Genomic DNA, 27327 nt, shown 5'->3' on the forward strand with positions numbered 1-27327 from the left:
TTCACAGAAATTCAAAAAGTATCCCACCACAGCCTTCACCTCCCCACAATCCCCCCAAGTTGGTCATCCCCATTTTTATTGCTGTAGCTGAGGAGTGTGTGGGTGGACGGGCCCTCACGGTCTCCAACCACTTCACTTCCCTTCCTTCCTATGTCTCACTCCTTCCTTCCGGGTTCAGTTTTCTTCTTCCTGGATCACATCCTCCAGTGCTTCTCTCGGTAATAAATGCTCTTCATGTTCGCCTGTGATTATCTTTTACTTTTTTCCCTTGCTCTCGGTGAATAGTTTAGCTGATTATATCATTCTAGTTGAAACTATTGTTCCATTGCCTTCCAGCATCTAGGGCTGCATTTGCTAGCCTGCTGTTACCTGTCCCTTTGTACGTAATGACGTTTAAGAAAGCTGCCGGCTGGTAATAAGGGGAGTGCTGAGCGACAGGCCGAAGTAGGAACAGTGGAAAAGGATGAAGCACGTTTTAAATGGCAAGGTGCTCTCCATGCGTCAGGCGAGAGTGGCACCCCGGCAGGGCCTTGCGATGGTCCCATGTAGAGACCCAGCACCTGGGCTGGTCAGGGACGCCCACTCTGAGGAATCCCCACTCCTGGGGGGACAGGGACCCCACTGGCTTCTTAGGAGCTAAGCCGGTGGCTGTGCCATCAGCCTTCTTGGTGCTTTTCAAAGTCCTGCCCCACCTTCACGTTACTCAAGGATCTACAATAGTTTCCCTGGACACCCTGGGAGAGGCGGCCTGGGGCTACGTGAGCACACCCCCTAGACAGCTCAGCCTGCCCTCTCTCCTGGACCCCGTGCTCTCCACACCCTTCCTCTCCCTCACAGGGTCTTAGTCCCGTGGGTCACCTTTCAGGTCCTTGAACTGAGTGAGCTCTGTCCTCAGGGCCTTTGTCCGAGGTCCTTTGAGCACGACCACCTCCACCTGCGCCCTCACGTCCCTGCCTCTGCTCTAGTGTGGGTGCAGGCCAAGTCTCAGCTCACAGGCCACCTCCTCGGGGAGGCCTCCCACCACTGACCTCAAATTTTTCCCATCCCCACCCAAAACACCCTCTCCATCACCCCAGAGCCCTTCTGAATCCACTCGTGATGTTGTCCTTGTCCTCGGTGCTCCTGGGGGCCCCAACTGTGGGGGATGATGATGTTGACATCACTCCCCCACGACGTGCAGACCACCCATGAGTGGTCAGCAGACCCCCAGCTTAAGGCTGGTGGGCTGCGTGGAGCATTCAGGCTGCTTCCTCCGGAATTTCCACTAAAATAGCAGTAAAGGGATTTTTTTTTTAAAGGCATAAACCCACAAGGACAGAGAGAACAGAAAAGGACAACAGGCACACCTTAGACTGACGCCAAGGCACAGGTGGTAATCCTCCGAGCAAGTGCAAGAGTGGTTCCGACGCGGTCAGGAGAAGCCCCCAAGCCTGGGGAGACTCTGCATGGAGCCACTCCAGGAGAGCAGCAGTGTCCGGGGGTCCCTCTCCACCACCCCTTGCGGGGAGCTGCCTTGAACAGGGGTCCTGGTTTCCGTAGTTGCCTCCAACAAGGGCCTTGGTCTCCAGGACATAGCCCTGGGAGCTGCCTTACTGTAAGGGCTTGCCTAGGCAAGCATAGCTCTCTGTCCCGCCACCCCTGACCTTTGAGTAAGTGCTTAAACAAAGAGCATGTGATCCCCTGGGCTGCACTATGTGCGCCCACAGGTCTGTGACCTCGCCAGCACACCTAGAAACAATCGACAGGAGGTCTTATGCTCGTTATGGTAGATGGTTATGGGAAAAACACATTGTTCTCTAAAGAAAGAATCATTTTTCTCTTAGCCTTGTTGTCTATGACTCCTCTGATTTGATCTGTAAAATAAAGGAATGTTTCGGCTAATCATACCCACCTTAAAACCGTACTGGCAGCTTAGCCAGCATGGGCCATGCATAGTTATTAAAAATGCCTCCCCCTCCAATCATAATTATCCCAAACCTTTGCCCCCTAGGCTTCACAGGAGCTGGCAGGACGCATATTCCAATCATCATAGTTTTTAGAAGATAGTACAGAAGTATAGGAACTTAAGGACTCCGGTGAAGTGAGGGTCAGTCAAACCAAAGCTGCCTATAAAATATCCCCTGCACCCTTCCCTTATAAGAATGGAATATTACGGGTATCTATGTTATGTCCATGTCTTGTATGTCTGCTGTCACGTAGCATAGAGAATGTAGCTCACTGATTAAGCTTAAACTGCTGACAATGTGTCTATTACTTCAAGCCTGCAGCGCCTGAGAAGCCTGTCCCTAGAGATTGTTATCCTGTGTTCCCCCTCCCCCTTGAAACCACTGAAGGGGCAAAACAGGAACATGAAGAACTGATGATTACCTAGAAGACTCATCACCTGACTAAGGACTGGCCCCCGGCGGAATCGATGGGACATTTGGGGGAGGGATATGGGGCCCCTAATGGAAAAATCCACATAGCAAGATGTAAGATATATAAGACCCGAGCAAACATTAAAGTCTCTCTCTCTCCTATTCTCTGCAACTCCACTGCCTCCTGCCTCTCCTTTCTCGCCGACTCTACCCCTCCCAAGGGACTCCCTGGATCCTGCCTGGGCTGGACCCCGGCAACCCCTCACGCCCACTCAGGCAGAGCCCTCGGCCTCTAGCTGCGTTCAGTTCCACCATCCACGCCGGAAAGGGCCCCTTCCTCTTGGGGGCCTTCAGAGGAGTGAGACAGCGAGTGCCCGGCCCAGGGCAGATGCCCCACCAGTGATCACCCAAGGATCAGGAGAGCCAGGGGAAGGGCCAGTCAGCCACGGCAGCCCCACCACAGGAGCCCCCCGGGCAAGGAGCGGGAAACGGCACCAGGCAGAGAGAGACCCCAGCCACCCACAGCCACACTGGTCCTCACGGCCAGAGCGCAGCTCCCAGACCTCCTCTTCTGCCAGAGCGCCTCTCGGGGCAGTCAGCAGGCCTCTGAGAACAGCCAGCAAGGGCATTTCTAGAGCAGCAGGAGACACCACAGTCAGGGGCCACATTTAACCTGCTCCTCACATCACACTGGCTGCTTCAAGCCTTCCCACAAGCCTAGCCAAGGCCGTCTTCCCGCAACACTGTGGGTGATCTCTAGGCCCACCCCCACCCCCCGCCCCCACCTGCTGGGAGACCCCTCTGCACCAGCCGCCACAGCTCTCATCACACGGCTTGTGTTCCAGAATCTGTTCTGTTCCCCACGCAGGGGCTCCAGGGACCAGTGAGGGGCACTGAGGTTAGAGCGAGAGGGGAGAACCACAGGACAGGGAGAGGAGCCCCCCACAGGGAGCCTGCCGGGCCCGGGCAGAGCTCCTTAACCCGTCTGACCTAGCACCGGCTTCGCTGCTGTTTCTTAGATAAAAAGGCCAAGAGCAGCCAAGAAACCAGGCAAGGAGCACAGGACTCGGCCTGCCCTTCCCAACCTCGTAGTCACACACTCCAACCAACACTGACAATTTCAGGGGGAGAGACAGTTCCGGGAGAAAAGCGACCACCGTGACATCTGTCAGCCTAGCTACTATAATGGGATTTTACTCTCAGAAAAATCTCCTGTCAAAGCATCCCATACCACAGGACTCTATAGTTTTAGTTTTTATATGCTGTCCCCTTATACAACTTATTTTTGCCAGTTCATTTATACCTAAAATGTATTTACTACAGACACCTGGGAGAAACCTACTGCGTTTTAAATGACGCTTTCATTTCATTCAGTTATCATCAAAGAACCAACCACAAGGACGTCACGTAAACTGCTTGTTTATTAGCACTGGTACACAGGCTTTCCAGTAAATGTGCGGAGCTGCACGGAGGTGACAAGGTGAGGTTCAGACGCATGAACGGTGGGTCCTTACTTCTTCCACTCGTTCTTGTCGTAGTCCCATTTGGCTGAGAAGCCCTGGACCGGGGCCACCTTCATGTCGAGCATCCTCCTGGTCTGCTTGGCCACCCACTCGTCTTCAAAGGTGTGTGGGATGGGGCCGTACACTGCAGTCCAAAACAACCTCGTGAGGCAACCGCCTTGACAAGGTGTTTCTAAGCCAATGCGTTACACAGGTGAGGTCTTCCCCCATCTCACTGGCAACTCAGTCAGCGCAGTCACCTGCCACTTAACACCCACAGCCATGCAAGGGTGCTGGTTTCAAACTCTGGGCGCTGATAACTCGGTATTTCCAAATTACCCCTTCACTCGTAAAAGTGAGCGATGAACCACTTATGCTGAGCAGGACGCCTGCTGCAGGACACAGGTAACGGGCTACAGGCGAGCACAGAGTGCAAGCGCAAGCAAAGGTGGCTCGAGGGGAGAGCAGGCGGCCACAGGTCTGCCCCTGGCCCACGCCCACAGGCAGGCGGCGAGCACAGGATCACCCCTCCTCCGATGGACAGAGAGCGCGCAAGACAGGCAGCACTAGGACGCACGCGCAGCCCCAGCACTGGCTAAGCAGAGACCACGAGGTCCGGGGGCCCAGGACTCTGGTTGTAGAGTGGCAGTCCCCGACAACTCAAACAGTCCTTGCCAGGTAAGAGCTCCCTTCTCCTTGATCTCCCCTCTACTACGCCTTCTGACTGGTGACCAGCTAAACCGCTACTGGACACGTGGTGTGCTATACAAAGGAAGCCGTTCACAAGCGAGCGTGGCCCCCTCCAAATAAATCAGACCCTGACTTACACCACTTCAGTTCCCTGAGCCAGTCTCCCAAACCTGGCAAACAATCTGGGGATGGAGCCCAGAGCGGACGTGCCCATCTTGCATGGAGGTCCGCAGCCCACTCCCGGGCACTGAAAGATGGAGCCACTCCCGGCACATGGCTTCTCTCCCACCACTCACCGTACTGCTTCTCCCAGATGAGGACGAGGGCAGTGAAGCCGATGAAGAACATGGCAGTGCCCACAACCGTCTTCCACTCGTTCGTGCCCCTGTTCATCTCTGCAAAGCTCTCCTTGAACTTAAGGCGGTACACTGGGAACAGAAAGGACAGCGCTGCAGGCACAGAGGGCCATGGGGACCAACACGTGGAGCCAGGAACACAAGGCAGGCCTGGGGCCTGACGCCCCCGCCCCGCCATGCACACATGGGGGAAGGAAGGAGACGCATGGCGCTTGCTCTGGGTTAAAAAAAAAAAAAGAGTGACGTTCTTTCTTCTTCAGATTAAGGCATAAGGGTCTGTTTAAGCCCACAATACTTTCACATCTCTTTCCTACCCGACGGTGTTTGCTGATCTTCCATCAATAACTTACAGCCAACCTAGCCCCACCCGGGGAGGCACGGAGAAGCTGCTCCCACACACTAAACCCTCCAGAGCCCCGCTCAGCAGCTCTGCACCCGTCTTCGTGCTCCTCCCCGGGGAAGCACGGGGAGCTCCTCTCCCACAGGCACAGACAAAGGGGCCTGAACCCTGGAGAGCCCCGCAGAAGCACAGCACCCCCACCCACCCAGAGCCCACAGCCCAGAACAGGAGAATTCTCGCTCAGCGCAGGCTGCCTGTGCTTCCCTTAAATACCCACGTTCAACTTTCTCATCAATGGAGAGGCTGCTCCAGGAGGCCTTCTCCTTCTCCTTCAAGGCTTTCTGGCTGGCAGAAAGGCTCCTGACGTGGGCCACATCGGGCAAGGGGTAGTCACGCCGGTCGACGTAACTCGGGAGAGCGAAGTCTTCACTCTTCATGACACTTCCTAAAACACGCATTGGATAAACATTTGAAAATTCACACAAGGTTCAGTGTTACAAACAAAGCGGTACTTCTAAAAACCAAAATAAGTACATCTATGTGCACCCTGAGAACCTCAGTGAATTGGGGAGCAGGCTTGTCCTGCGGGCCCCAGACGGCAGATTGAGGATGGCAGGCAGGTGGGTAACAGTGGGGCCTTTCATCACAGCAAAACAAAAACCTGCCAGGGGCATCGCTAATGAGGCAGCACTTCCTGCAAGTACCAGTGTTCATGCAGAGGTCAGACAGGGCGCTCAGGTTCCCTGGACTGGAGACTAGACTAAGCGAAGGCCCTTCTGCAAGGGACTCCAACTACTGGGGAAGAACAAAAACAATATAAAACTCAAAAAAGACACAAGGGTTCAAAGTTCAGGAAAAAAGACATACGAAAAGCTGGTTACTGTGGCACTGCTTATTACAGCCAAGTATCAGATAACCTGTATCCAACTGAGGACACACAGAGAAGCTGTGCTCCTTAGAAATGTGTATCACAGAGCCATTCAGCCTGCTCGACAAAGGTTTACCGAGTACCTAGTGTATTCCAAGTGTGGTTCTAACCCGGGATCATCAGTGAACCAAGCAGAGTCCTGCCTCCCTGTGTCTACACGCTAGAGGTGGGAATCGAGCAATACATTACACAGCATGTTGCAAAACGAGAACTCTGGAAAAAAAGAAAAAGGTGAGCAGAGAAAGGGAACCAGGGGAACCTGTGTGGCAGGAAACAAGTTACAGCAGGATAACGGATAAAGCAGATCCATGTGCTCAAAACGGAAAGACAGTCGTGTTCCCAGCAAGTCACAGAACACTGGCAGGGTTATGCTGTCCTAAGTTATGTGTCGGTACCCAATGTACGTATAACTAAACATAAAATCCTTGGCAAGGGAAACCCAAGCTGTTATCACCGGAAAGAGGAGAGGACGAAATGGGGACTCCTGCTCAAAAAGACAGAAACATTAGTGCCTTCAAGGGGGTGTGTACCCACTTACTCCAGTAAAGAGGAAAAAAGCTCCCACAGCAGGAAAAAAAGGAAAATCTTAAATTTTATTCAGGGTTTTCCCTCTGCAAAAAGCTGTGTGTTCAATTCCACCTGTAAGAAAATTTTGTGTTCCAAACTGGTCTGGAGGTATGAAGTCCTGCAAAAGTGCTTCACTTCCACTAACTTAGTCCAACGATTAAAATGCCCCAAACACGTTAACAGTAGTGAAACAAAACCATAAGTGTTACAGCAGTGAAAGTTCTCTAGATGCTTGTCTGTGCCATTCAAATGACCACCATATTCATATATTTATACCCGACCTCATCCCTAAAGGATCTGAGATGAAAAAGGCTAGAATCACTTTACAATTTTAAAACTCTTAAGATTTTTTTTTTGGCTTTTGCTTCATTAGGTCTTTAATACATGAGAATTAAACTGAAATAGAAGGAGAAACATTTCTTCAATTTTTCATCTAGAGAAACATGACCATATTTTTGGAGAACGTAGTATTTATATTACAATTCAAATGGTGGGAGTGGACGACTGGACTTGGTGTGCTGCATCCCTCCTTCCATTGTCTGCCTCCCCAATGGTGACAGTGACCCAGAATGCTGAGCTGTCAGTGAGATGTGGAGGAAAATGTTCTAATTCAACACCAGAAAGGTTCAAATCACCAGACAAGGCATAAACCCTTCAGAGTGCTCTTAAACATATCTGTAAAACTCAAAGATTCTATTAAAATGATAAGTGGACTAAAAAGCACTCAGCTTACACGAGTTATTAAAAATAAATGTTAATTAGGGTGATGAGAATGTTCTAAAATTGACTGTGTGATAATAGCACAACTCAGTGAACGTACTAAAAAAACCCACTGCAGTGTACCTCTCAACAGGTGAAGTGTGTTGTGAGTTACAGCTCAATGATGCTGTTATAAAGATATAAATGCTCATAACCTTCAAGCACGCTAAGCATAAAATTGCATTTTCTAGACCAAGAATGGCCAATTCCTGATCTCAGGGCTGCCAAGGGCTCTTCAGCACTTTGGGCCTGGGCCAAAGTGGGCGGCGGCAGGGGGGAGACCATATAAAGGTTAACACACCAAACATTCCTTTTACAAAGAGGGAAAAGCAAAGACTTTGCATGCTAGTGACTGTTTTATCATCTCTATTCTCAACCTGGATGGATCCTGGGAGCATCTGCTGAGGAAATCTGGTGACCCTGGGTTCCCCTCTCAACCAGATGTGTTACCACACAAATACCCAAACTGCCAGCGGGGGACCGCCAATGGGGGCTCCGGATTGTGCTCCTATTTTCTGTGGGGAGTCAGTTCACATATTCGTGCACAACTGATTTAACCAAAACTTTAAAATTAAAGGATGAGACTCGTCCGATGGACTGTAGTTCCTTCCACCTGCCTACTGCGTCTGGAGACAAGGCCATGAAGAAGCCCGGCAAGGTACCAGCCTCCAAAGCTTGCGCTCTAGAGGCAGAGACAGATGACACTCAAACTACCCGCAAACCCACCGTCTCTAAGGGAGCACAAAGCAAGGTGAGGCAGGACAGGTGGTCAGGAAAGGCTCTTCGAATCGAATCTGCAAGGAGGGTGACGATTAGAAAGAAGCAACCACCCACACCTCCAGCGCTGAGGCAGGAGGGGCCAGCCTGGGGCATCTGAGAAACAGGATAGCAGTGGGGGCTGGGAGCGTGAGCCAGCAGGGAGGGCTGGTTTGGGCTGCTCTTCGCCTTTTTGAGTCTGATGTGAGGAGACCAGAGAGCCCAGGTGCTGATCTTACTCCAGGCACGAAAAGCCAGCGCAGGCCTTCAAGAAGGGACTGACTAGATCCAACTTCCTCTGCCAAAAGCAGCACTCCTAAGAATAAGTTGTGGCCAGTGCCACTAAGGGAGAGAGAAGTTGGCTTCTTACAGAAGATGAGACCAACCAAAGGGGCACGAAGGAACTGCTGGGGGTGACAGAAATGTTGTGTCCTGACTGGGGTCGTCGTGACACAACTGCAGGAGTTTATCAAAATTCGTAGAAATGTGACACCTAGAAAAGATAAATTTTCCTTTCTATATACTTCAAACTAAACTAAGCAAAGAAATCAAAAGCTAAGGAAATATATAAACAAAACTAAAATGGAAAGAAAACATAATCTTTGTCCTAAGTGACTTCCTAGTCTTTTAGTGAAGGAGTGTTTCTGTATGTATTAAGCAACTAATTTTTTAATTATCTATTCATTTAAATCACGTATTTCAATAATACTCTTACTAACAGGATCTGTTTTAGACCCTGTGTCCACAGTGTGAGCAATGTCAGGAACAGAGAGAAACCTAATACAACAGCATTGCCAAGTAAAGGACACAGCTTCAAGGAAAAACTCACACACCCATTAGCCCAGGCAACAGCTCTTGAGCCTCTGGATACATAAGGCTTGCTCTCCAACTTCATCACCCACCACTCAAGTCCGGCACTTGACCCCTCAATAACACCACCTGTCATGCCAACTTGCGTTTCCTCCTTTTGCTTGCTTTTCCACTGCCTGGAACACCATTCCCCTCTTGGAGGTGAGGTTAAACTTACTAGCCCCTCCGCAGAGCAAGACCTCTCTTCCAGAAGCCTCCCCTGTACCCCAGAGCCCAGGCTAAATGTTTCTCCTCGGGGTCCATCTCTTACTGAAAAACTGCCTTCATGTATCTTCCCTCTCCAGATGGCAAACATTCTTGTGGGACCACTTTATATCACATATGCTCTTCTTCTAAGCACCCAACAGTAACCAGTACAAAGAAGATGCCTGATAAATGCAAGACTAAGCCTGCTACATGCCGCCAGGCATTGAACTCTTTACATATATTTCAGGTGAGAAAACAGATTCCTAAACTTGAGGAGCTAGTCCAACGTAGAAATGAGATTAAACCCAGTTCAGGTGAGAAAACAGATTCCCAAACTTGAGTAGCTAATTCAAGGTGGAAATGAAATTAAACCAAGTTCAGGTGAGGAAGTCCAAGCTCCTTCCCTTTCATTGTCCCAATAACTTAAGAGGGGCGGCGCTGAAGTCAGGTATAGTGGGGGGCTCTTAAAAGGGGTGGAACTGGAACTTGAAACCCAGGAAAAGGAGGAGAAAGGGGAAAACATGAGCATAAGCAAGGGCCCAGACTAGAATGCAATACGATTCATAAATACTCTTTAATGTGGAACTACGCCCTCTGTTTGAAACTCTAGCACAGGGTCTTACACATAACACAGCAAAAAGAAAAATTAGACTTACCATGTGCTCGAACAGCCACTGAAGTGGAAAATGCTCGCCTGCCAATTAGGCTAAATACTCTGGTAGCCAACATTCTGAAAGATAAAAACGTACCTTCTCTATGAATGAGGGTAAACACCTATCAGGAATGACTCTTCTTTCAGCCCCAGTGCATTCTAGAAGTCAATGCAATTCTTTTTTCTTCTTCTCCCCAACATAACTGATCTCTTCTTCACTACTCACTCCGAATTCACGAAATAACAGAGGCTGAGGGTTTTTCCCTCAGCAGTCAGCACGTTTTAACGGCGCATCATTAGAAATCAAGCGCCAGGTGTACACACTTAAGGCAATTCATAGAAAACTGACGTTCTATATTGTCTTCTTGCTTTTGCTTTCTTTAAAATTGGCTTTTTTAAAAAAGCAAAGAGAAAAAGCACTTTAAAAGAGACTCTGGAAAAGCTAGAATGTGCTGCCATGGTGGACTCCCTTCTTTAGACGGAGAAGGCAAACAGTTCAAAGGGATGGTGGACGCACTGCAATCGTTATTCGGTTACAGGCCTACTACGTGCACGGCACAGGAAGGGAAAATCGGGGAGAACGGCTGCAAACAGGGCCCCGGCCCGCTTTCAATCCCTGCAGGACGACGAATGACCTGGATGACCCACCTCTCACCCGGGCCTTTCCCGAATCAGGCCCAGCTCCCCCGCCTCCCCTTCCCTGAAAACCGGACCTTTCAGGGGACCGCGGAAAACGAAAAAGATTCTGCACGCATGCGAAAAACATCCCCTCAGGGGCAGAATAAACAGGAGCATGACGTCAGGGCCGAGCTAGCCCCCGGTCCCCGAGTTTTCTGCCCCGGCCCGGCAGCCCCGTTACACCCGCGGCGGTGGCGCAGCGCCGTCGGGGGGGGAGCCCGGGTGCCCGCGAATCCACCTGCCCCCAGGCCCGCGCCCGCAGCCAGCGGACGCTCCAAGGTCAGGGCCGGAGCCGGCCCGCGGCCGCGGCCGAGCAGGCGGGGACGGGCCGGAGGCCTCGGGACAGCACCCAGGCCGCGACCCGGCGGCCCCTGAGCCCGGAGCCTCCGCCGGCCGGCCTCAATGTCACCGGGGTTGGAGGCCCAGCCGCCGGTTCCTGCTGGCGCCGGCACACGACCACGCGGGCCCGAGGGCTCCCTTCGCCCGCCGCTCCCCCAGCCTCGCGGCGCCAAGCCGCCACCGCCCGCCTCACCTGCCGCCGCTCAGCCGCTGCCCGCCGTGCCAGCCGCGACCGCCCTCTATGCCCCGGGGGCTCGCAACCGGAAGAGAGCGAGGCCGCGCCGCGGAGCACCACGGGATCGAGGAGGACACCGCCCCTCGCCCGACCGCGCCGGAGGTCACAGGACCGGAAGTGGGGGGCGCCGCACGCGAATGTCGTAAAACGCCGGGCCGGACAAGCCTTTCCGGCGGCCGCTGGCAGACCGCTTTTCGGCCGCGCCCGGCGAGAGGCGCGAGAGCGGCGTGAGGCGGGCGCGCGGCCGGGCAGCGGGTCCAGGCCGCGGCCGGCGCCGGGCCCCCGGGGCCTCGCGGGCTCAGCATGCCCGGGGTGAAGCTGACCACGCAGGCCTACTGCAAGATGGTGCTGCACGGAGCCAAGTACCCGCACTGCGCCGTCAACGGGCTGCTGGTGGCCGAGAAGCAGAAGGCGCGCAGGGAGCACCCGCCGCCGGGCGGCCCGGGCGCGCCCCACACGCTCCTGGTGGACTGCGTCCCGCTCTTCCACGGCGCGCTGGCCCTCGCGCCCATGCTGGAGGTGGCCCTCACGCTGGTGAGCGCGGCCGGAGGGGCGACCGTGGCCGGCCCGGGGGACTGCCGCCGCGAGACGCAGGCTGCCGGGACCCGCGGGGGGCGGGGGGTCTGGGCGCGGCTGTGTGGCTCCCACCTGGTGGGGGGGCCGCGGTCCCCCGGGGTGGGGGCGCGTTCGGAAAGGCGGCGCCGGGCGGGTGCCCGGGAATGCGCCCGAGCTTGCTGTCAGGAGAGCCCGTGCGTCCTCTCGGGTGGCATCGAGGGTGCACCCGTGGTCTGCAAAGCTAAAGACGTCGTGTCGAATTCAAAAGCCGGAGCAGGCGGGCCTCCCAGCCCGCACACCGCTGTGTGTCGGTTCACACGGGTTTCTGGAAGTGCCGTGGGAGAAGGTGTGGCGCAGGGCTAGGCCGGCTAGGCAGCGGCTGTTGAGGTGCGGTGACCCACGAGGGCAAAAGAGCGCCTGTAAGTCTGAGTCGAAACCTTAGGGAGAGAGAAACTGTGGGCTCAGACCTGCGTGGGTTGAGGAACATTGTACGAATAAGCTGTAAATACTAAAAAAATATTAGTTGATTGTGCAAAAAGTGAAGTGTGAGAAGGTGTAGGTAGAAATCCTTTATATCTCTCAACAAGTAAAAATGAATCCGTTTCATAGTTTACCTAATTATGATGTCCCCGTAAACTCTTGGTAAGCAGGAAGTGTCTTTAGACAAACGGGCCTGTCCTGAGCTTACTGGGCACATCTTTGAGTGCCTGTTAAACTGAGTCACTGTGTGAACTTCCTCATGTCATCTTGGGGCAGGAGATAGATAAAAAGTAGATGATATTTTATAAAATCAGTCATTTTAGCTCCTGGAGAAATGGCTTGTCAGTACCAGTCCGTCCCTGGGGTGTGCATGAGTCTGTTTTAATCCAAGTCTTTTCAACCACCTGTCTTGATTAATTTGTTGTCAAGGGAATTGTGTGGTGATTGGATATGTGAAGTGCAGTCCCTTGCAGGGAGCTAGGTTAACCAGTCAGTGCAGGGTTATTCAGTTCTCCAGTAGTGCCAGGCCTGTGCTGGGGGAGGGATACAGCCATGGCTCAAACACAGTACCTGCTTAGCAGTTGAACTTGTACTAGCGGACAAGTACAGTAGCGAAAGATAAGTGCCACACGTGGAGTTAAGCAGAAGTGGGGAGGGTCAGCTAACCCAGGCTTCCTTCAGGGGGTGGAGGAAGAGCACTCAGGCAGAGGGAGTAGCATGTGCAAAGACCAGGAAAATGGAGGGGGGGGGGGGTTGGTTAGAGAAGAGCTAGAGTATTGAGTATAAAGGGACCAGGCAGAGAGAGGTGAGCATGGACAGATTTCCTTGTAGAGGACCTTGCAGATCACAGAAAGGCGTCTGGGCTCCATCATGAGGACAGGGAAGCCACTGGAGCAGAGTTGCATGGTCACATTCATGTCTTGGAGTGATTGCTCCAGCCAGCAGCAAAGAGGATGTTGGAAACAGGAGTGTGAATGACGCTAGAGGCAGAGAGGTGGCCTAAACTAAGTGCACTGTGGACAGAGGAGACGGATCAGAGAGAGCCAGGAGGGAGAATCCACAGCATTCAGTGACTGATCGTGTGGGGACATGGGGAAAAGGAAGTGAAGGTGACACACCTCGGTTTCTGACTTAGCATTGGAAGGACAGTGGCACCATTCATTGAGGGAAAATAAAACAACCTAGTGTTGAAAGTTGAAAATGGGTCTGGAACTCAGAAGATGGGTGGGCAGGAGACATAGATTGGGAACCAGTAGCTTCTCAGGGACTTTTGAAGCCATGAGAGCTTGACTGGGACTGTGTGTAATGAGTAGAGAGCCATGGACAGAAGCCTGAGCAACTTCAGCTTCTACAGGATGGGTGGAAGAAGGGGAGTCAGCAGACTAATTGATGCGTAGCCAGAGAGGGTAGGAGGAAAAGGTATGTTGCTTTAAATACATAGAAAACCCTGTCAGAAATAATCAAAGAGCATCTTAGAGGCAAACTTGAACCTCACTGGGAATTGTCAGAATAGGGCTAATTCTTTTCATTCTTAAGTAAGCTTTACAGAGTTAAAGGGTTATATTTCTGTTATGAGATAGGAATGTAATACTTGAGCAAATTAAATATACTAACTGTAAACAACTGCACAGGAGTCACCTTTAGATAAATTTTCTGCAAGGATTAGAGCTGTGTTCACCCTTTACCTGGGGAGGGAAGATGCCCAGAGGGAACCTTTACTCTTAAGACAGGCCCACTGCCGCAGCCTGTTTAGGGCACTGCTTGAGTCCTCTTCTGACCCTGCTCGCCCTGCACCACCGCCTCTGCCCTCCAAGCTCGCCCTCCAGCACTTCCCCCACATGTGCCCTTCAGTGTTTGAGTCTCCTGTCCACCAAAATTAAGTGCACACTAGATTCTCTGCACTTAGCTTCTTTTCAGACAGTGAAAACTAACAGCCAAAGTTCTGTCCTTGCCAAGCAGTGGTGGTTTGTGCTCACTTCTCTTATATTGATCAAAATTTTGAATCATACGCTCAGCATTTGACAAATATGAGAAAGATGTCAATTGAGTACAAATTAAATAACTTTCAAAATAGTTGTAAAGGAAAATGTGCGATTTGAGTCCATCCACAAATTTTGTATCACAATTAAGATATTTAGGTTTGTATCATTCAGCTTTTTTGTTTAATTAATTTACTTATTTTATTGGCTGTGATGGTTTTTTTTTTTGCTGTGCACGGGCTTTCTTTAGTTGCGGTGAGCGGGGGCTGCTCTTCGTTGTGACATGTGGGCTCTTCATTGCCGTGGCTTCTCTTGTTGCGGAGCATGGACTCTAGGCATGTGGGCTTCAGTAGTTGCAGCACATGGGCTCAATAGTTGTGGCTCAGGGGCTCTAAAGCGCAGGCTCAGTAGTTGTGGCACACGGGCTTAGTTGCTCCACGGCATGTGGGATCTTCCTGGAGCAGGGATCGAACCCGTGTCCCCTGCATTGGCAGGCGGATTCTCAACCACTGTGCCACCTAGGAAGCCCCTGTATCATTCAGCTTTTGACTTAGCAACTTTATAAGCTGAAGGCAATGAAAAATCTCAGTGTATGGAGCCATAGTTTATCAGCTTTAGAAGATGTAGTTTTAATAAAGCATCTAAATCCATAAAACTGTATAAACGAGGCCTAATTCTCATGGCTTGTTTCTATTCAGGGAGTTTCATATTGAGTTATTTTTGATGAGTGGGAAAGACTGACTTGATATGCAGTCCGTCAAAGGGCAGCATCAGATTCTTTTGCAAGGCTTTTCATTTATAATTTTCCATTTAAAAAAAAAATCCTTGCATTTCTGGGTGCTTTTTATTTTTATTTTTTTAAGTACTCATGCCTGTTAATTTATCCTTACGACCCTTTGACGTAGGTAGTGATGGAATTATTTCTAATGGCAAAAACCGATAAAATGTCAGTAGGGAAATTAGCATAAACCCGCTGTTTCCCTAAGCCCTCTTTGTCCTTCTCCCCTCTCGGTGGTTTCCTAGTGCTGTGGAGCTGCTTTTCATTACATTCTGCTCCGATGACTTCCTTACATGCCGGCTGGTCTAGTCACCATGACTTGGGTCTAGAATTCTTTCTGCTGCATCCACGTGCTCCTTCTCTGTGCTCATCTGCACAGGCTGCTGTCCCTCTGGCTCTTGGCTCAGCCCCCTACTTCCTCCTGCCCCTTTTTATCTCCAGAACATACATGTTCTGGCCTCCGAGAGGGAGCTGGCTGCTCTGGGTTCTTCTTTCCATTCTTCCCCCTGACCTTCGCCTCTGTCCCCATGCCATTTACCTCCAGAGCTTCCTCCATGGAACCAGCTCCTTTCATGCCATAGAAGAATGAGTGGCCGACTTGAGAAGGAGCTTTTCTTCTCCGTGAAACTAACAACCCCTCTACTTTTAGACTCCAAAGCGTGCTCGGTGCTGCCGGCAGGGAGGCTCACAGGCACCCGCAGCTTGCAAGTGGCAGGCATGGGCGCAGCACCTTCCTTGGGGTGGCCTTATCAGCTCCCTGCCTTGCCTGCTTTATGGCTATTATATAGTCACCTGAGGTAGGTGATCGTGCTTTGAAAATTACGAAGTGCCTCACACATGTAAATATCAGCGAGGTTGCTGAGAGAAGCTGCTTTCTTGTGCAGTCTAACTGGGAATGGGTTAGTTGGGCCCAGAGCCTTTAGCAGTTCTCCTACGTGTCTGGAATGGAGTGAGCCTGAAAGGGCACTGAACAGAGGGTGGCGGGCTTATGCCAAGGTGAAAGTGTCCTTTCCCTCTGAAATGGAAAAGAAACAACAGAAGTAAATGTAGAATTCGGATCCTGCATTCAGAGTCAGTTGACAGGTTTCCTGTCCTGACAGTGTTGTCCCGAGCTTTTTCATTTTGATTGTTCACAAGATACATCACGGGAGTAGGGCGTCTTAGCCGGAGGGTAAGGGAAAAGGAAACAGTCGCTGAGAACAGAGGTCAGACAGCTGCTCAGTTCTTTTACCTTGCCCTGCCCCGCTTGGGAGGAGCGAGTTGCCTTTACTGTGTAAGCTGCCGCTTGAATCCACTCAGGCTTTTCATCAGCAAGCCGTCTGGGCTGACTGCAGGATTCTGTAGCCCCTCGAGAGCTGCCTGCCCCATCCCCTCCCCCGCCAACTGTCCACACTGCTCGCCGCCTCCTGCACACCTACTCTCATTCCACGCCAGGTCACTCTCCCTGGTGACGTCTGCTTCCACTGAAACCTGTTTATGCTACCTCTGTGGGCTCTGGTGGCCGCTTCTCCATTCCTCAACGGGGGCCACTTGGGTCTATATTTGGACAGCTGTGGATGGGCTGTACATGCCCGTCACAGGCATCCAGACTTAACTTGGTTGTTTGTATTTGAATCATTGAAAGGTTTCTAAAGCCAAGCCGGAGCTTTTGTGACCTGGTTCACTTTTAGGGCAGCCTCTTCAATGAGTTCTTCTAGGGAGCTCTCTGGCGGTCCAGTGGTTAGGACTTGGCGCTTTCAACGCCGGGTCTCGGGTTCAATCCCTAGTCAGGGAACTAAGATCCCGGAAGCCATGCGGTGTGGCCAAAAAACAGAAAACAAACAAGAAACAGAGTTCTGCTAGAAATTCAAGGCTGTGACATTACTTTCTGCAGGAATTTGGTTAGGCCCTTGGAGTTTTTCATATAGGAATTCACTCCTCGTTAGGTAAAGTGTAAGTTGAGGTGTGCATTGTGTTTGCCACAAGAATCACCCTTTGTGTCAGGTGCCTTCTCTGTTCCCTGAGTGCAGGTACAAGGTGACACCATGTGTTCGCTAGGGACTGAGTCATGAACTGTTACCGTCAGCCCAGGAAAGGCATCTGGGAGTCGCTTAGACTGCTCGCTGAAGACTGCTGTGGGAGTTCCCTGGTGGTATAGTGGTTAGGGTTCTGGACTTTCACTGCCATGGCCCGGGTCCATCCCTGGTCAGGGAACTGAGATCTCGCAAGCTGTGCCGCATAGCACCTCACCCCCCCCACCCCCCACCCCCCAAAAAAAAGACTGCTGCTGGGGATGGTCAGGGCATTCGCAGCAGAAAATAATTACCTTATCCTTATATTACACGTAGCTGTGGTGCGCCAAAAAATAAAACGACTTGGAACCTGTGACCGTGTACCCTTACATGGTAAAAGGGAATTTGCAGATGAGATTAAGGTAAGGCTCTTGAGATGGGGTGATTATCCTGGATCCTTTGATGGACCCAGCGTAATCACAAGGGTCCTCATGAGACGCAGCAGGTAGGAGTCAGAGAAAAGAGTTGTGACAACAGAAGCAGAGGCCAGAGCGATGCAGCCACCAGCCAGGAATGTGGTGACATCTAGGTGTTGCAAAAGGCAAGGAACGGATTCTCCCCTGGAGCCTCCAGAAGGAATCAGCCCTGCAGACCCATTTTAGACGTCTGACCTGTAAGATAAATTTGTGTTGTATTAAGCCACTAAGTTTTTGTAACTTGTCCTGAGGGCGTTAGGAAGCCAGGACAGCAGCCGAACTTGAGGTACCACCTGTAGTTGTGACTCTGGATATAAGAAGAGCCCACACCGCGGAGCCGGGAGAGGGGCACTGAAGGCTGAGAGGGCTGTGCTAAAGGGCGGGCGAACGTATGGGTTTGAGTTCAGGGAATGGGGCCAAATGCCAGATTCTAGAACAGGACTGTGCCCTTTGATACCACATAGAGATGTAAGTAATTGTGGGATAACTTGCATCAAAAGTTACAGTGGGAAAAAAAAAGTTACAGTGGGAAAAAAAAAGTTACAGCGAAAGAGCCATTATAAGCATTTTGTAGACTTAGCTCTCATCTTTTGGGTGAATGACCAAAACATCTAATTGGTTCATTGAGCCTTGGTTTTGACCCAATATGGTAATTTGTGAGCTCTTAGGAGTCCAGAATTATTATTCTAATCCTCGTGCGAGCCAGGGAACCTTGAACTGTAACCGTTGTCTAATGTCTGCTTTTAGTCATAAAGGAGACTGTTGGAGGCCCAAATCAGAATTTGAGGAAGAGAGCAATAGAGCTGTGTTTTAAAAAGGGGAAAAAATAAGGAAGAAAAGAAAAACATTTTTAACCAGTTAATTCACTTTGAAAATATCAAGGATCAGTTTTATCTCCTCTTTTGCAGACTGAGAATGGAATCTACTGCAGTGTATTATTAAAATTCCATTATGGGAAAACAGGCTGACCGTTTGTTGTTTTTAGTAATAACATTAGACCTGCAGGCTGCTAAATCTGATGAGAGGAGGGGCATTATAAAACAACTTCCAGAATCTGCTGCCCTGCTCCCATTTAAAAGCATGCCACACAGAAGTGTGCACGCGTGTGTGTGTGTGTGCCCGCAGGCATACACGCTCGCCTGTTCACCCCACATCCCAGCATGATGGGTGTTTCATTGTGTGTTGCTAGGAATACTGAAATACAGTATTAAAGGGCTTGACTTTGAAAGAGACTTAGGTTCCTGTGCTGGCTCTGCTACCTGGCTGTGCAAACTTAGACCCTCTCTGAGCCTTTTAGTTTGTTTATCTGTGAAGGATTGATTTAAATGATCTTAAGGTTTATTCAAGCCCTAGAGTGCCTCAGTGCTTCATGTTGTCAGAGAACCTTGGGTTACACTGGTCTCCCCTCACCCACGGCACCGCACCCGTTAAATATGTGTCTACACTGGGGTCTTTTGCTGGGACTGGAGGCAGAGGTCATTCCTCGTGTCCAGCCCTACCCCTCCCGGCCATTACTGGGTCCTCCTCTGTGGGAAGACATCCCACCTCAGTGAGAGTGGGGGCCCAGGCCTTTCTTTTGCTTCCTCTGGCCTCACATGGACTGTGGAAAGCAAATTGGGGTGACCATCTTTCCCCTGAACGCCCATTTCATTCTTATTCTTTTTTTTCTTTTCTTTTTTGACGGCACTGTGTGGCTTCCAGGATCTCAGTTCCCCAATCAGGAATTGAAGCCACCCGGGCCACAGCAGTGAAAGTGCAGAATCCTAAGCACTAGGCAATCAGGGAACTCCCCCATTTCATTCCTCTTTTTTTTTTTTTTTGGCTGTGTTGGGTCTTCTTTGCTGCATGGGGGCTTTCTCTAGTTGCAGCGAACAGGGGCTGCTCTTCGTTGTGGTGCACGGGCTTCTCATCGAGGTGGCTTCTCTTGTTGTGGAGCACCAGCTCTAGGTGCATGGGCTTCAGTAGTTGTGGCACTTGGGCTCAGTAGTTGTGTTCGCAGGCTCTAGAACACAGGCTCAGTAATTGTGACACACGGGCTTAGGTGCTCCACAGCATGTGGGAGCTTCCTGGGCCAGGGCTCGAACCTGTGTCCCCTGCATTGGTAGGTGGATTCTTAACCACTGGGCCGCCAGGGAAGCCGCCGCCCCGCCCCCCCCACCGCCCCTCCATTTCATTCTTATAGTGAGGAGGGTACAGGGGTTATATTTGCCTTGTCCCAGCATGGGGGGGGGGGGTCGGTCACTATTTATTGAGACTTGATATTTAAGGGAAAACCATTCACCTTTTCTTCCCAAATTTTGTTCTTCTTTCAGATTGATTCATGGTGCAAAGATAATAGCTATGTGATTGCGGGTTATTATCAAGCTAATGAACGAGTAAAGGATGCCAGGTATGTCCATGCAAACCCCTCTGTGGTCTGAAAAAATGATCCTGTGAGGGAGGTGACCTCTGATGCACTTTTTGACCTCTGTGGGCTTAGGATGCAAAATCTATGCAAACAGAACCCCTCCAGACCCTGTGTGCTTGTGTATAGTGCTCCAGGGGGGCTGCGGTGTGGGTAAATCCAAACAACTAATTCTAAACACTTACATTAACATTGGGATTCTGTTCTGTATCTTCTGTATTTTGCTGGAGGGGAGTTCATACTCCTCTGCCCTGCTGCCCGTTCCCAAAGCGGGATGGTGCAGGGCAGAGCATTAGGGAAGAGCTCTACCCTTTGGGGTTTAAAAAAGCAACCTTAAGGTTTGGTTCTCTTGCGGTCTGATAATTTGATGAAAATATGGGATTTGCTGCTGCTTTCATATTAGGTCCTGGGTTTTCTTATCCAGCTGTTTGCCCCCACTGTGGTTCTCGCTAATGAGCAGAGCTGAGATCTTTGCTTTATTTCTGCATCAGCGTCCTGGCAGAAGAACAGATGACACCCTGAAGTTAGGATAATTTGAGGAGGACTTAATAAGCTGGTTGTTTCCAGAGGTGTGAACAGTATGGAAGAGAACTCAGGAGAAGGTGGTGCAGTCACCCAGAGCTGGTGACAAAAGCTGGTACCTGCCCTGCCTGAAGGGACGAGGAGGGGTTGGGTCAAGTCAAGAAGTCCACCCCGAGGAGAACAGTGCCCTTTAGTCAAGGGATACGCCAGCAGCCAGCCTAACGTGCCCTCACAGGAGGAGGCCCAGAGGATCAGCACCCTGACCAGCTGAAAGCCAGAGGCACGAGCCGGGTGTCCTCGTGCGCTTTCCTCCTGTGGCCGGGCAGAGCTGACGGCTCCAGGGGATGCAGGGAAGGACCCCAGACCAAAGTGCTTCCTGGAGTCATGTCTGCTTGCCCAGCATAGGCAAGAAGTTGGACTCAGAAGCCTGGGCCCAGGTGGGACTCTGCGGGAGGCAGGGTCACCCGTGCAGCGCTGGGCGCAGAACAACTCCTGTGAAAGCCTCTGCGTGGATGACAGCACACAGGTGCTCTGCAAACCCTGGTTTTTCACCTGTGACCTCTCTGACCGTCCTGTCTCTGCGCCCGTGAATGCCATCCGTTTCTCCTTGGTGCATCTCTTAGTAACCACTCCTCCCTTTTGAGTCCACCTGCCTCCCACGTGCTGATGAGCTGGAGCCTGTTCACAGCACGTGTCCGTCTTGTTCTTTGTGACATGAAAGAGGCTGACAGGGCATGGAACGCCTGCCTCAGGCCAAGCGCTGTGTGAGCCAAGCTGAAGACTCTTGGCCCTTGCCCTCAAGGTGCTAGATTGAACATGAAAGACACCGAAAGCCAGGCCTGTGGAGTAGGCCCCTGGGCCGCATGCCATGAGGTGATGTGGAGGGCTGTGCCAGCAGGAGCAGGGGGCACTGCATCCACTGGCGTGGCCAGAGGAGCCCTCGGGGAGGGGTGTCATTTGAACTGGACGCTCGAGAGTGGGCAGGGTCTTGTCATGTGCACACATGGAGACCAGAGGGAAGAGTGCCCAAGGGGGTGGCATGATGAAGACTGCAGGCGGAAACCAGCAGGAGCGTGAGGCGCACACACAGAGGGGTGCTGGCAGGCGAGGTGGGAAGGTGGGGCGAAGCCACACTGAGAGCTGCGGGGCATTTCTCTCCATTTTGTAAGTGTGGGGCGCTGTCCTGCCAGCAGCTCTTCTCGCAGGAAGGAGAGGAGACCGGGCCAGAGGTGGTAGCTCTGGCTTCCTTCATCCCTGCCCCCAGATCCACGCCTCTGGCGGCCACCTGGGAGGCACCCGCACAGGCGCGCTCCTCCACGTACCTCATCTGGCTCATGGCCTCTTCATCTTCCAGGCTCTGTTCAGACGACATTCCATCCCGGCCTAGAATTCTCTTACACACCGTCTTCATGCTCTTCCCACTGTGCAGCGTTTCCCAGATCTTTCACCTGCTCTGCTCTGGAGGTCTTCGTTCTCCCATTGAAGTCAGTGTTTAAGAGCCTACCAGCCGCTGGTGAGGTCTGTAGAGAGCATGGTGGGTAGCAAGACAGGTGTGCCCAGTAACCCCTGAGACCCCTTCTGACCCCACGAGCCTCGGCCGCACTCCAGGACCTGACCCGCCCCTCCAGTGTGTTTGCAGTAAACCCCAGGTCATTGCCACTGTGCCTGGCTTTACTGGTGTCATCCTTTCGGATCCTCACAAGGACACTCAGCTGAAGAAACTCCAGTCAGAGATGCTCGCTGCACAAAAGCCACAGAGCTTGGCAGCTCAGAACCTGGGGTCGTGCTGACATCCTTCCTTAGTACCGTTTGCTTCTGCCTGGAAAACCTTCTTTCCTTCTCTCTTCAGCCCCGCCAGCGAAAATTGCGCTCCTCTGTTAGAAACATCAGCTGATTCACATTGTCTCAGTATCAGCTCTGGAGCCAGCTTAGACTTGGATTCAAGTCCTCAGCAACTTACTGATTCAGCACTTGGGCTTCAGTGGTCCTGTCTTTAAAATGGAGCTAAAGAGCTCATCCCTTGGAGAGTGGTTGTGAGGAGGGCAGAGCGTGCTTGGCTCTGCTTGATTCCAAGTAGAGGCCAGTCCTGTTCTAGTCCTGTGATTGCTTTTTTAAAAAGGGATCATTCCGTCACTGTTTTATCTGAGAAAAAGAACTGTAAGGTGTTCTGTAACTGTTTTACTTGTTTCCTAAACTTCGGGTTATCCCATGAAGTTTTATTCGATCATTTCATAATTGCTGGGGCTTTGCTTCATAATTAGCACTTCATGAGGGTAGGTTTCAGTACCGGGTCCAGTGCCCTGACCTGAGCTAGATGCTCAGTGAAGAGTTTTCAGATGTAAATGTAAGATCTCAGTCACAAGTAAACGCCTGGTTTTGTGCAGGTTGGGAGGGGGAATTGGCACAGTGGCTTCTGTCTCCAGGGTCCCCACGGTTGTATTTGGCAGCTGACTGTTCACAGGAACGAGGACTGTACAGCCTTGTCAGAAGCAAAGTGCTGACTTGACTGTCACAAGTGACAGTCTGACATTAGGAATGGAGCAGGTCCATGTTTGACACTAAATGTAATACAAATGAAAGATAAACAAAATTGGCAATTCTCTTGAAATACTTTGGCAATTCATTAACTATTGTAACTTTTACCTTCTTTCAAAAGAACCCACGTTAAATTTGAGTTTGGAGGCACCTTGAAGTGAAACATAAATGTTTCTCGATCCCCTTCCCAACAGAAGTCACAAGTACTGTGGTGGTCATAAACATGAGGAGAACAGCATTTTGCCATTCTTCATGGCAAATGCTTGTAGGGAGAAGATCGTGCTCTTAGCAGATGCTGACTTTGTTTCCCTTCACACCTAAGGTGTGGGTGAGTGAGGACCTGCGAAGACATGGGAGTGGTCAGGGTGTGCCTTCTCCACAGTGGGTGGGGGAATAAGCAGGTCTCCACCACGGGAACTTGGCACTTGCCGACTCCTGTGAAGCACCACCTTCACTTTGAGGGCTTTCTGGGCTGACCTGAGGGACAAGAATCCCTGGGGCACTTTCTCTATTAAACTGTTTTTTTGTTTGTTTCATTTTCCTTAACACGATACTGCAGGTAAATAATCACACGTGTCTATAATTTCTCAATTTTAAAAGTGAAAATATATTAATTAGATAAACTTATTTTTATAAAGCATTAAACCTGCTTTTCTCACCTCAGTCACAAGGAAAAGATCATAGTCGTATAGTGTATTTCTTTATGGCTCAGTCCCTGTCTCAAAAAGCTGAGTCTCTGGTTGTGCAGGGGGAAAGATGCACAAAAAGACAGCTGCATTCCAAGGCCTCCATGGTTAGAGAAAGGACAGATGGACCTCATCTGGGGCAGCTTGGCGAGACGTCCCAGAGAGGATTGTGTTTTCTGGGCATTAAAGATGGCAGGAGGGGACTTCCCTGGTGGCACAGTGGTTAAAAATCTGCTTGCCAGTGCAGAGGACATGGGTTTGATCCCTGATCCAGGAAAATTTCACGTGCCACAGAGCTACTGAGCCCACGCACCTAGAGCCCATTCTCCTCAACAAGAGAAGCCACCACAATGAGAAGCCCGCACCCTGCAACAAAGAGTAATCCCTGCTGGCCACAGCTGGAGAAAGCCTGAATGCAGCAATGAAGACCCAGTGCAGCCAAAAATAACTAAATAAATAATAAATAAATATTAAAAAAAAAAAGATGGAATTGAGTAAGCACAGACGGAAGGGCATTCCAGACAGGGAACAGTGAGTGAGGGGAGGGGTGTGTGAGGAAGACGACCTGTAGACAGTTCACTGTAATTGAAGGCACACAAAGCATTATTCCTGGGAGTGGGAACGGTAGCTGGTCCAGTGGAGAGAGGCTGGATCTGCCAGGTGGAGGACAATGGGCTTTTATCTCCTAAGAAGAGCCTAGAAATTGAGACCTGTTGGGAAGCAATTTTAGAAACCCATGCCTCTGGTGATAAGCTGGAGGGAATGAGTGGCAGGGAGGATGAAGGGGGCAGAGGGAAGGAAAGAATCTACCGCACCTGCTGAGGGGTTGGAGGAAAATGGAAAGGTCACCATGGTCAGAGAAACTAGGAACAAGCTGGCCTGCCTGCCCCGGATTCCAGCTGGAGGGCCTTGGGAGCGTGGCAGGTGGTAGGGAGGCTTCAGGGGTGCTGGGGTAAGGGGACGGACACCAGATTACACAGCATGGTGAGGAGATGGAGAGGGACAGGATCAACAAGTTACCAAAGAAGTCAAAGAAAGGTTGAAAGTGAGAAGAGGAGTTGGACCATGGCTGGACAAAACCAGTTAAATAATTTTTTGTCCTAATAAGGAAAAGACTGACTTGACAGCAGAGCTGGGTCCATTGTGGGGGAAGAGAGAAAAATAAGGCCCTGGGGAGGAGGTCAGAGGGGATGGGCGGGAGGAGGGGGGGCGTGCAGGGACCGTGTGGGAGCCACTCCAATTCACTCTATTCAGGTGGAAAGTTGTCATTTGTCAAGATTGGGGTGGGGGCAGGGCCAGAGCCAGCCAGTGAAGACGGATGAACACGGAAGATTTGGAATGGCTCAGGAATTTTTTTAATTAAAAAAAAGAAAACAACTGACCTGATTCCAGCAGCTAAGAGCGCAGGTGGAGAAGGTGGGCCGGGAGGAGCAGTGCTCAGCAGCGCAGTCATCTGCAGGCCCTGGGTGGGGCTCTCCCCGGGGATCCAGGGAGCCTTTCCGTTTAGAAGACGCCCTCCGTCTCGAAACCCCGTCCCAGGGCTTCTAGGTGGGGGAGGGGCCTGCTCTGCCCTGCTCCACGTGGCCCTCACAGCGTTCCCGTCCTCACAAGTCACTGCAGTGCCAAAAGCTGCTTAAGTGGGCGCATTGTGCTGGTGCTGGTGGTCTTTATGTCGTAGCTGTTCACTCTGCCTTGCAGACAGTGCTGAATGGCGTTCACTAGAGCGCGGTTCTTCTCTCACAGTCCAAACCAGGTCGCAGAGAAGGTGGCGTCCAGGATCGCCGAGGGCTTCAGCGACACGGCGCTCATCATGGTGAGTCCCTGGCTGCTGAGCGTCCTCTGGCTGACGTGGAGCTTTACCTATGAGCGGTCTTCCTTTCTGCGGATGCGGCATCCGACCGTGGCCCCCTTTTGCAGTCTTCTCCATTGCAGTCACGGTACACGGATGTCCGGAGGTGGGGTCGTTCAACTTCAGCAGGTCTCAAAGAAGGGTCCCCGTGCCGGCAGCATCAGCACCGGCTGGGAACTTGTGGGAAATGCAGGTTCTAGGGGCCTGGCAGGGGGTTTCAGTAAGCTTCCAGGTGGTTCTGAGGCGCACTCAAGGGTGAGAACCATTGGATTAGGTTAGCCGGCACAGCCGCGGGAGCGGGGTGGGGAGCCAGGTAGGTGCGTAGCTCACAAGAGCCTTGTTGATCTCGACTCAGGTGGAATTCTAACAGGAAGCAGAAGTAACGTTTGGACGCTTCACGTTTGTGGAAGAGCAGTACAGAGCTTAGTGTTCCCCCTGCGTGCCGCGCAGCGTACCTGGGCTGGCTCCTTTGGTGCCGCGCGCTCTGGGGTGGGGTGAGGTCTGCGCCGGCAGTGTCGACGCTGCTCCCGGGGGAGGCGCGAGGAAGGCCTGCACTCACACTTGCCGCAGAGGTGCTGGCTCTGCTCACGAGCGCATCTGTGTCTCCTGCAGGTGGACAACACGAAGTTCACGATGGACTGTGTGGTGCCCACGATCCACGTGTACGAGCACCACGAGAACAGGTGGCGCTGCAGAGACCCGCACTAGTGAGTGCCTGCTCCCAGGGCACCATGCCCCGCGTGCCTGCGCGGGGCCGCCCATCCCAGCCCGCTGGCTTTTTACCTTAGCGTCTTCTCCAGGGGCGTGTGCAGACCTCACGCAGAAATCCTGCGTGTTCTCGGGCCCTGGAGCGCTGAGGCCTGCAGGGTTTCCCGGGGTCGCTCCAGGGTCTTCCCACCCCAGCCCCAGGCCGCCCCTCCCCAAGCCAGACCCCCTTTCCAGGCACCTGCTTTGCTTTATTTGTAGTCAGTCACCTCCCTCCAGCTTCTTCGGAATTTCATTTGGAGGGTGTCTCTCTCGTGTTTCGTATTCTTTCTGTACATCTTCATGGGTTTCAGTGTGCGTGTCTGCTAGCGGTCATTACTGCCTTCCTCTGTACCACTCTGCATGTGGCTGGTTTGGGGTTCAGTCTGTCGGAGAGCCCCCAGTGTTCATGAAGAGGCTGACGTCTCCTGTCTCGCCTCGTAGTGATTACTGTGAAGACTGGCCGGAGGCCCAGAGGATCTCGGCGTCGCTCCTGGACAGCCGGTCCTACGAAACGCTCGTGGATTTTGACAACCACCTGGATGACATTCGGAATGACTGGACAAACCCAGAGATCAATAAAGCGGTTCTGCACCTGTGTTAGGGAGGCGTTTCTATGACTGGTCTCTGGGCATTCCCACTACACTGAAGAAGAAAAGCTATTTTTAAATGTAAATAAAATATCTCATAGCCTGTGTGGAAAGCTGACAGTTTTCAGAAGTGGCTTGTGCCTTGAAGAGGGCAGAATGTCCCGTCAGTCATCTTTCTCACGCAGAGTCTCTAGAGCAGGTACAGACTGTCCCATGTGGCCATCCCTGTGGAGTCCTTCCTGGTTGTACGTTGCTATAATTCTTCAAAGCTATTTCTGCTTGTCCAAGATTGTTCCTATTAAACAGTTTTAACTAACCTTTTATCATCTGGAGAGAATACTTTTTAAGGCTTATGAACTATCTAAAAAAAAAATGCCCAGATCTTATACCTGAATGAGAGTGTCTTGTGAGTTTTCATCCTGTTTGAGTTCATGTCGTCCAGCCCTGGGCTTGGGCAGGCGCGTGGTGTGCTGGTGCCCAGCGTTGCCTGAGAGCTGGTGTCGGTGGGCGGGAGGCTGCCGTA

The 27327-nt window shown here is 51.6% G+C and overlaps 2 protein-coding genes across 3 annotated transcripts; one reads left to right on the forward strand and one right to left on the reverse strand.

Moving 5' to 3' along the window:
- Positions 1–3760: 3760 nt before the first annotated feature.
- LOC130838772 (cytochrome c oxidase subunit 4 isoform 1, mitochondrial) lies at positions 3761–11313 on the reverse strand. Its single transcript, XM_057712278.1, has 5 exons — positions 11174–11313; positions 9968–10041; positions 5523–5690; positions 4846–4977; positions 3761–4004 (listed from the first exon to the last, which is right to left on the reverse strand). The coding sequence occupies exons 2-5, from the start codon at positions 10038–10040 to the stop codon at positions 3868–3870; spliced, it is 510 nt and encodes a 169-aa protein (XP_057568261.1). The 5' UTR covers position 10041; positions 11174–11313; the 3' UTR covers positions 3761–3867.
- Positions 11314–11373: 60 nt separating this feature from the next.
- EMC8 (ER membrane protein complex subunit 8) lies at positions 11374–27126 on the forward strand. Of its 2 annotated transcripts, none has more exons than XM_057712277.1 (5): positions 11374–11749; positions 19787–19863; positions 25365–25558; positions 26083–26177; positions 26659–26800. In XM_057712277.1, exons 1-5 carry the CDS (start codon positions 11519–11521, stop codon positions 26659–26661), a joined length of 600 nt encoding a protein of 199 aa, XP_057568260.1. In that variant the 5' UTR covers positions 11374–11518; the 3' UTR covers positions 26662–26800. The 2 variants fall into 2 exon arrangements, with proteins under 2 accessions (XP_057568260.1, XP_057568259.1); XM_057712276.1 differs by having other exon boundaries at positions 11386–11749; positions 25365–25434; positions 26659–27126.
- Positions 27127–27327: the final 201 nt, after the last annotated feature.

Source organism: Hippopotamus amphibius, chromosome 16, assembly GCF_030028045.1.
Source record: "Hippopotamus amphibius kiboko isolate mHipAmp2 chromosome 16, mHipAmp2.hap2, whole genome shotgun sequence".
Classification (NCBI taxonomy): Eukaryota; Metazoa; Chordata; class Mammalia; order Artiodactyla; family Hippopotamidae; genus Hippopotamus; species Hippopotamus amphibius.

What these genes read in the sequence shown, in the direction of transcription:
- LOC130838772 (XM_057712278.1), bottom strand. Translation starts at nt 10,040, where the DNA reads ATGTTGGCTACCAGAGTATTTAGCCTAATTGGCAGGCGAGCATTTTCC. An exon ending in CATTGATGAGAAAGTTGAAC is followed by an intron (nt 4,978 to 5,522) that starts GTGGGTATTTAA and finishes TTCTGTTCCCAG; the next exon opens with TGTACCGCCTTAAGTTCAAG. An exon ending in CATCTGGGAGAAGCAGTACG is followed by an intron (nt 4,005 to 4,845) that starts GTGAGTGGTGGG and finishes TTTGGACTGCAG; the next exon opens with TGTACGGCCCCATCCCACAC.
- EMC8 (XM_057712276.1), top strand. Translation starts at nt 11,519, where the DNA reads ATGCCCGGGGTGAAGCTGACCACGCAGGCCTACTGCAAGATGGTGCTG. An exon ending in GAACGAGTAAAGGATGCCAG is followed by an intron (nt 19,864 to 25,364) that starts GTATGTCCATGC and finishes CTTCTCTCACAG; the next exon opens with TCCAAACCAGGTCGCAGAGA. An exon ending in GCGACACGGCGCTCATCATG is followed by an intron (nt 25,435 to 26,082) that starts GTGAGTCCCTGG and finishes TGTCTCCTGCAG; the next exon opens with GTGGACAACACGAAGTTCAC.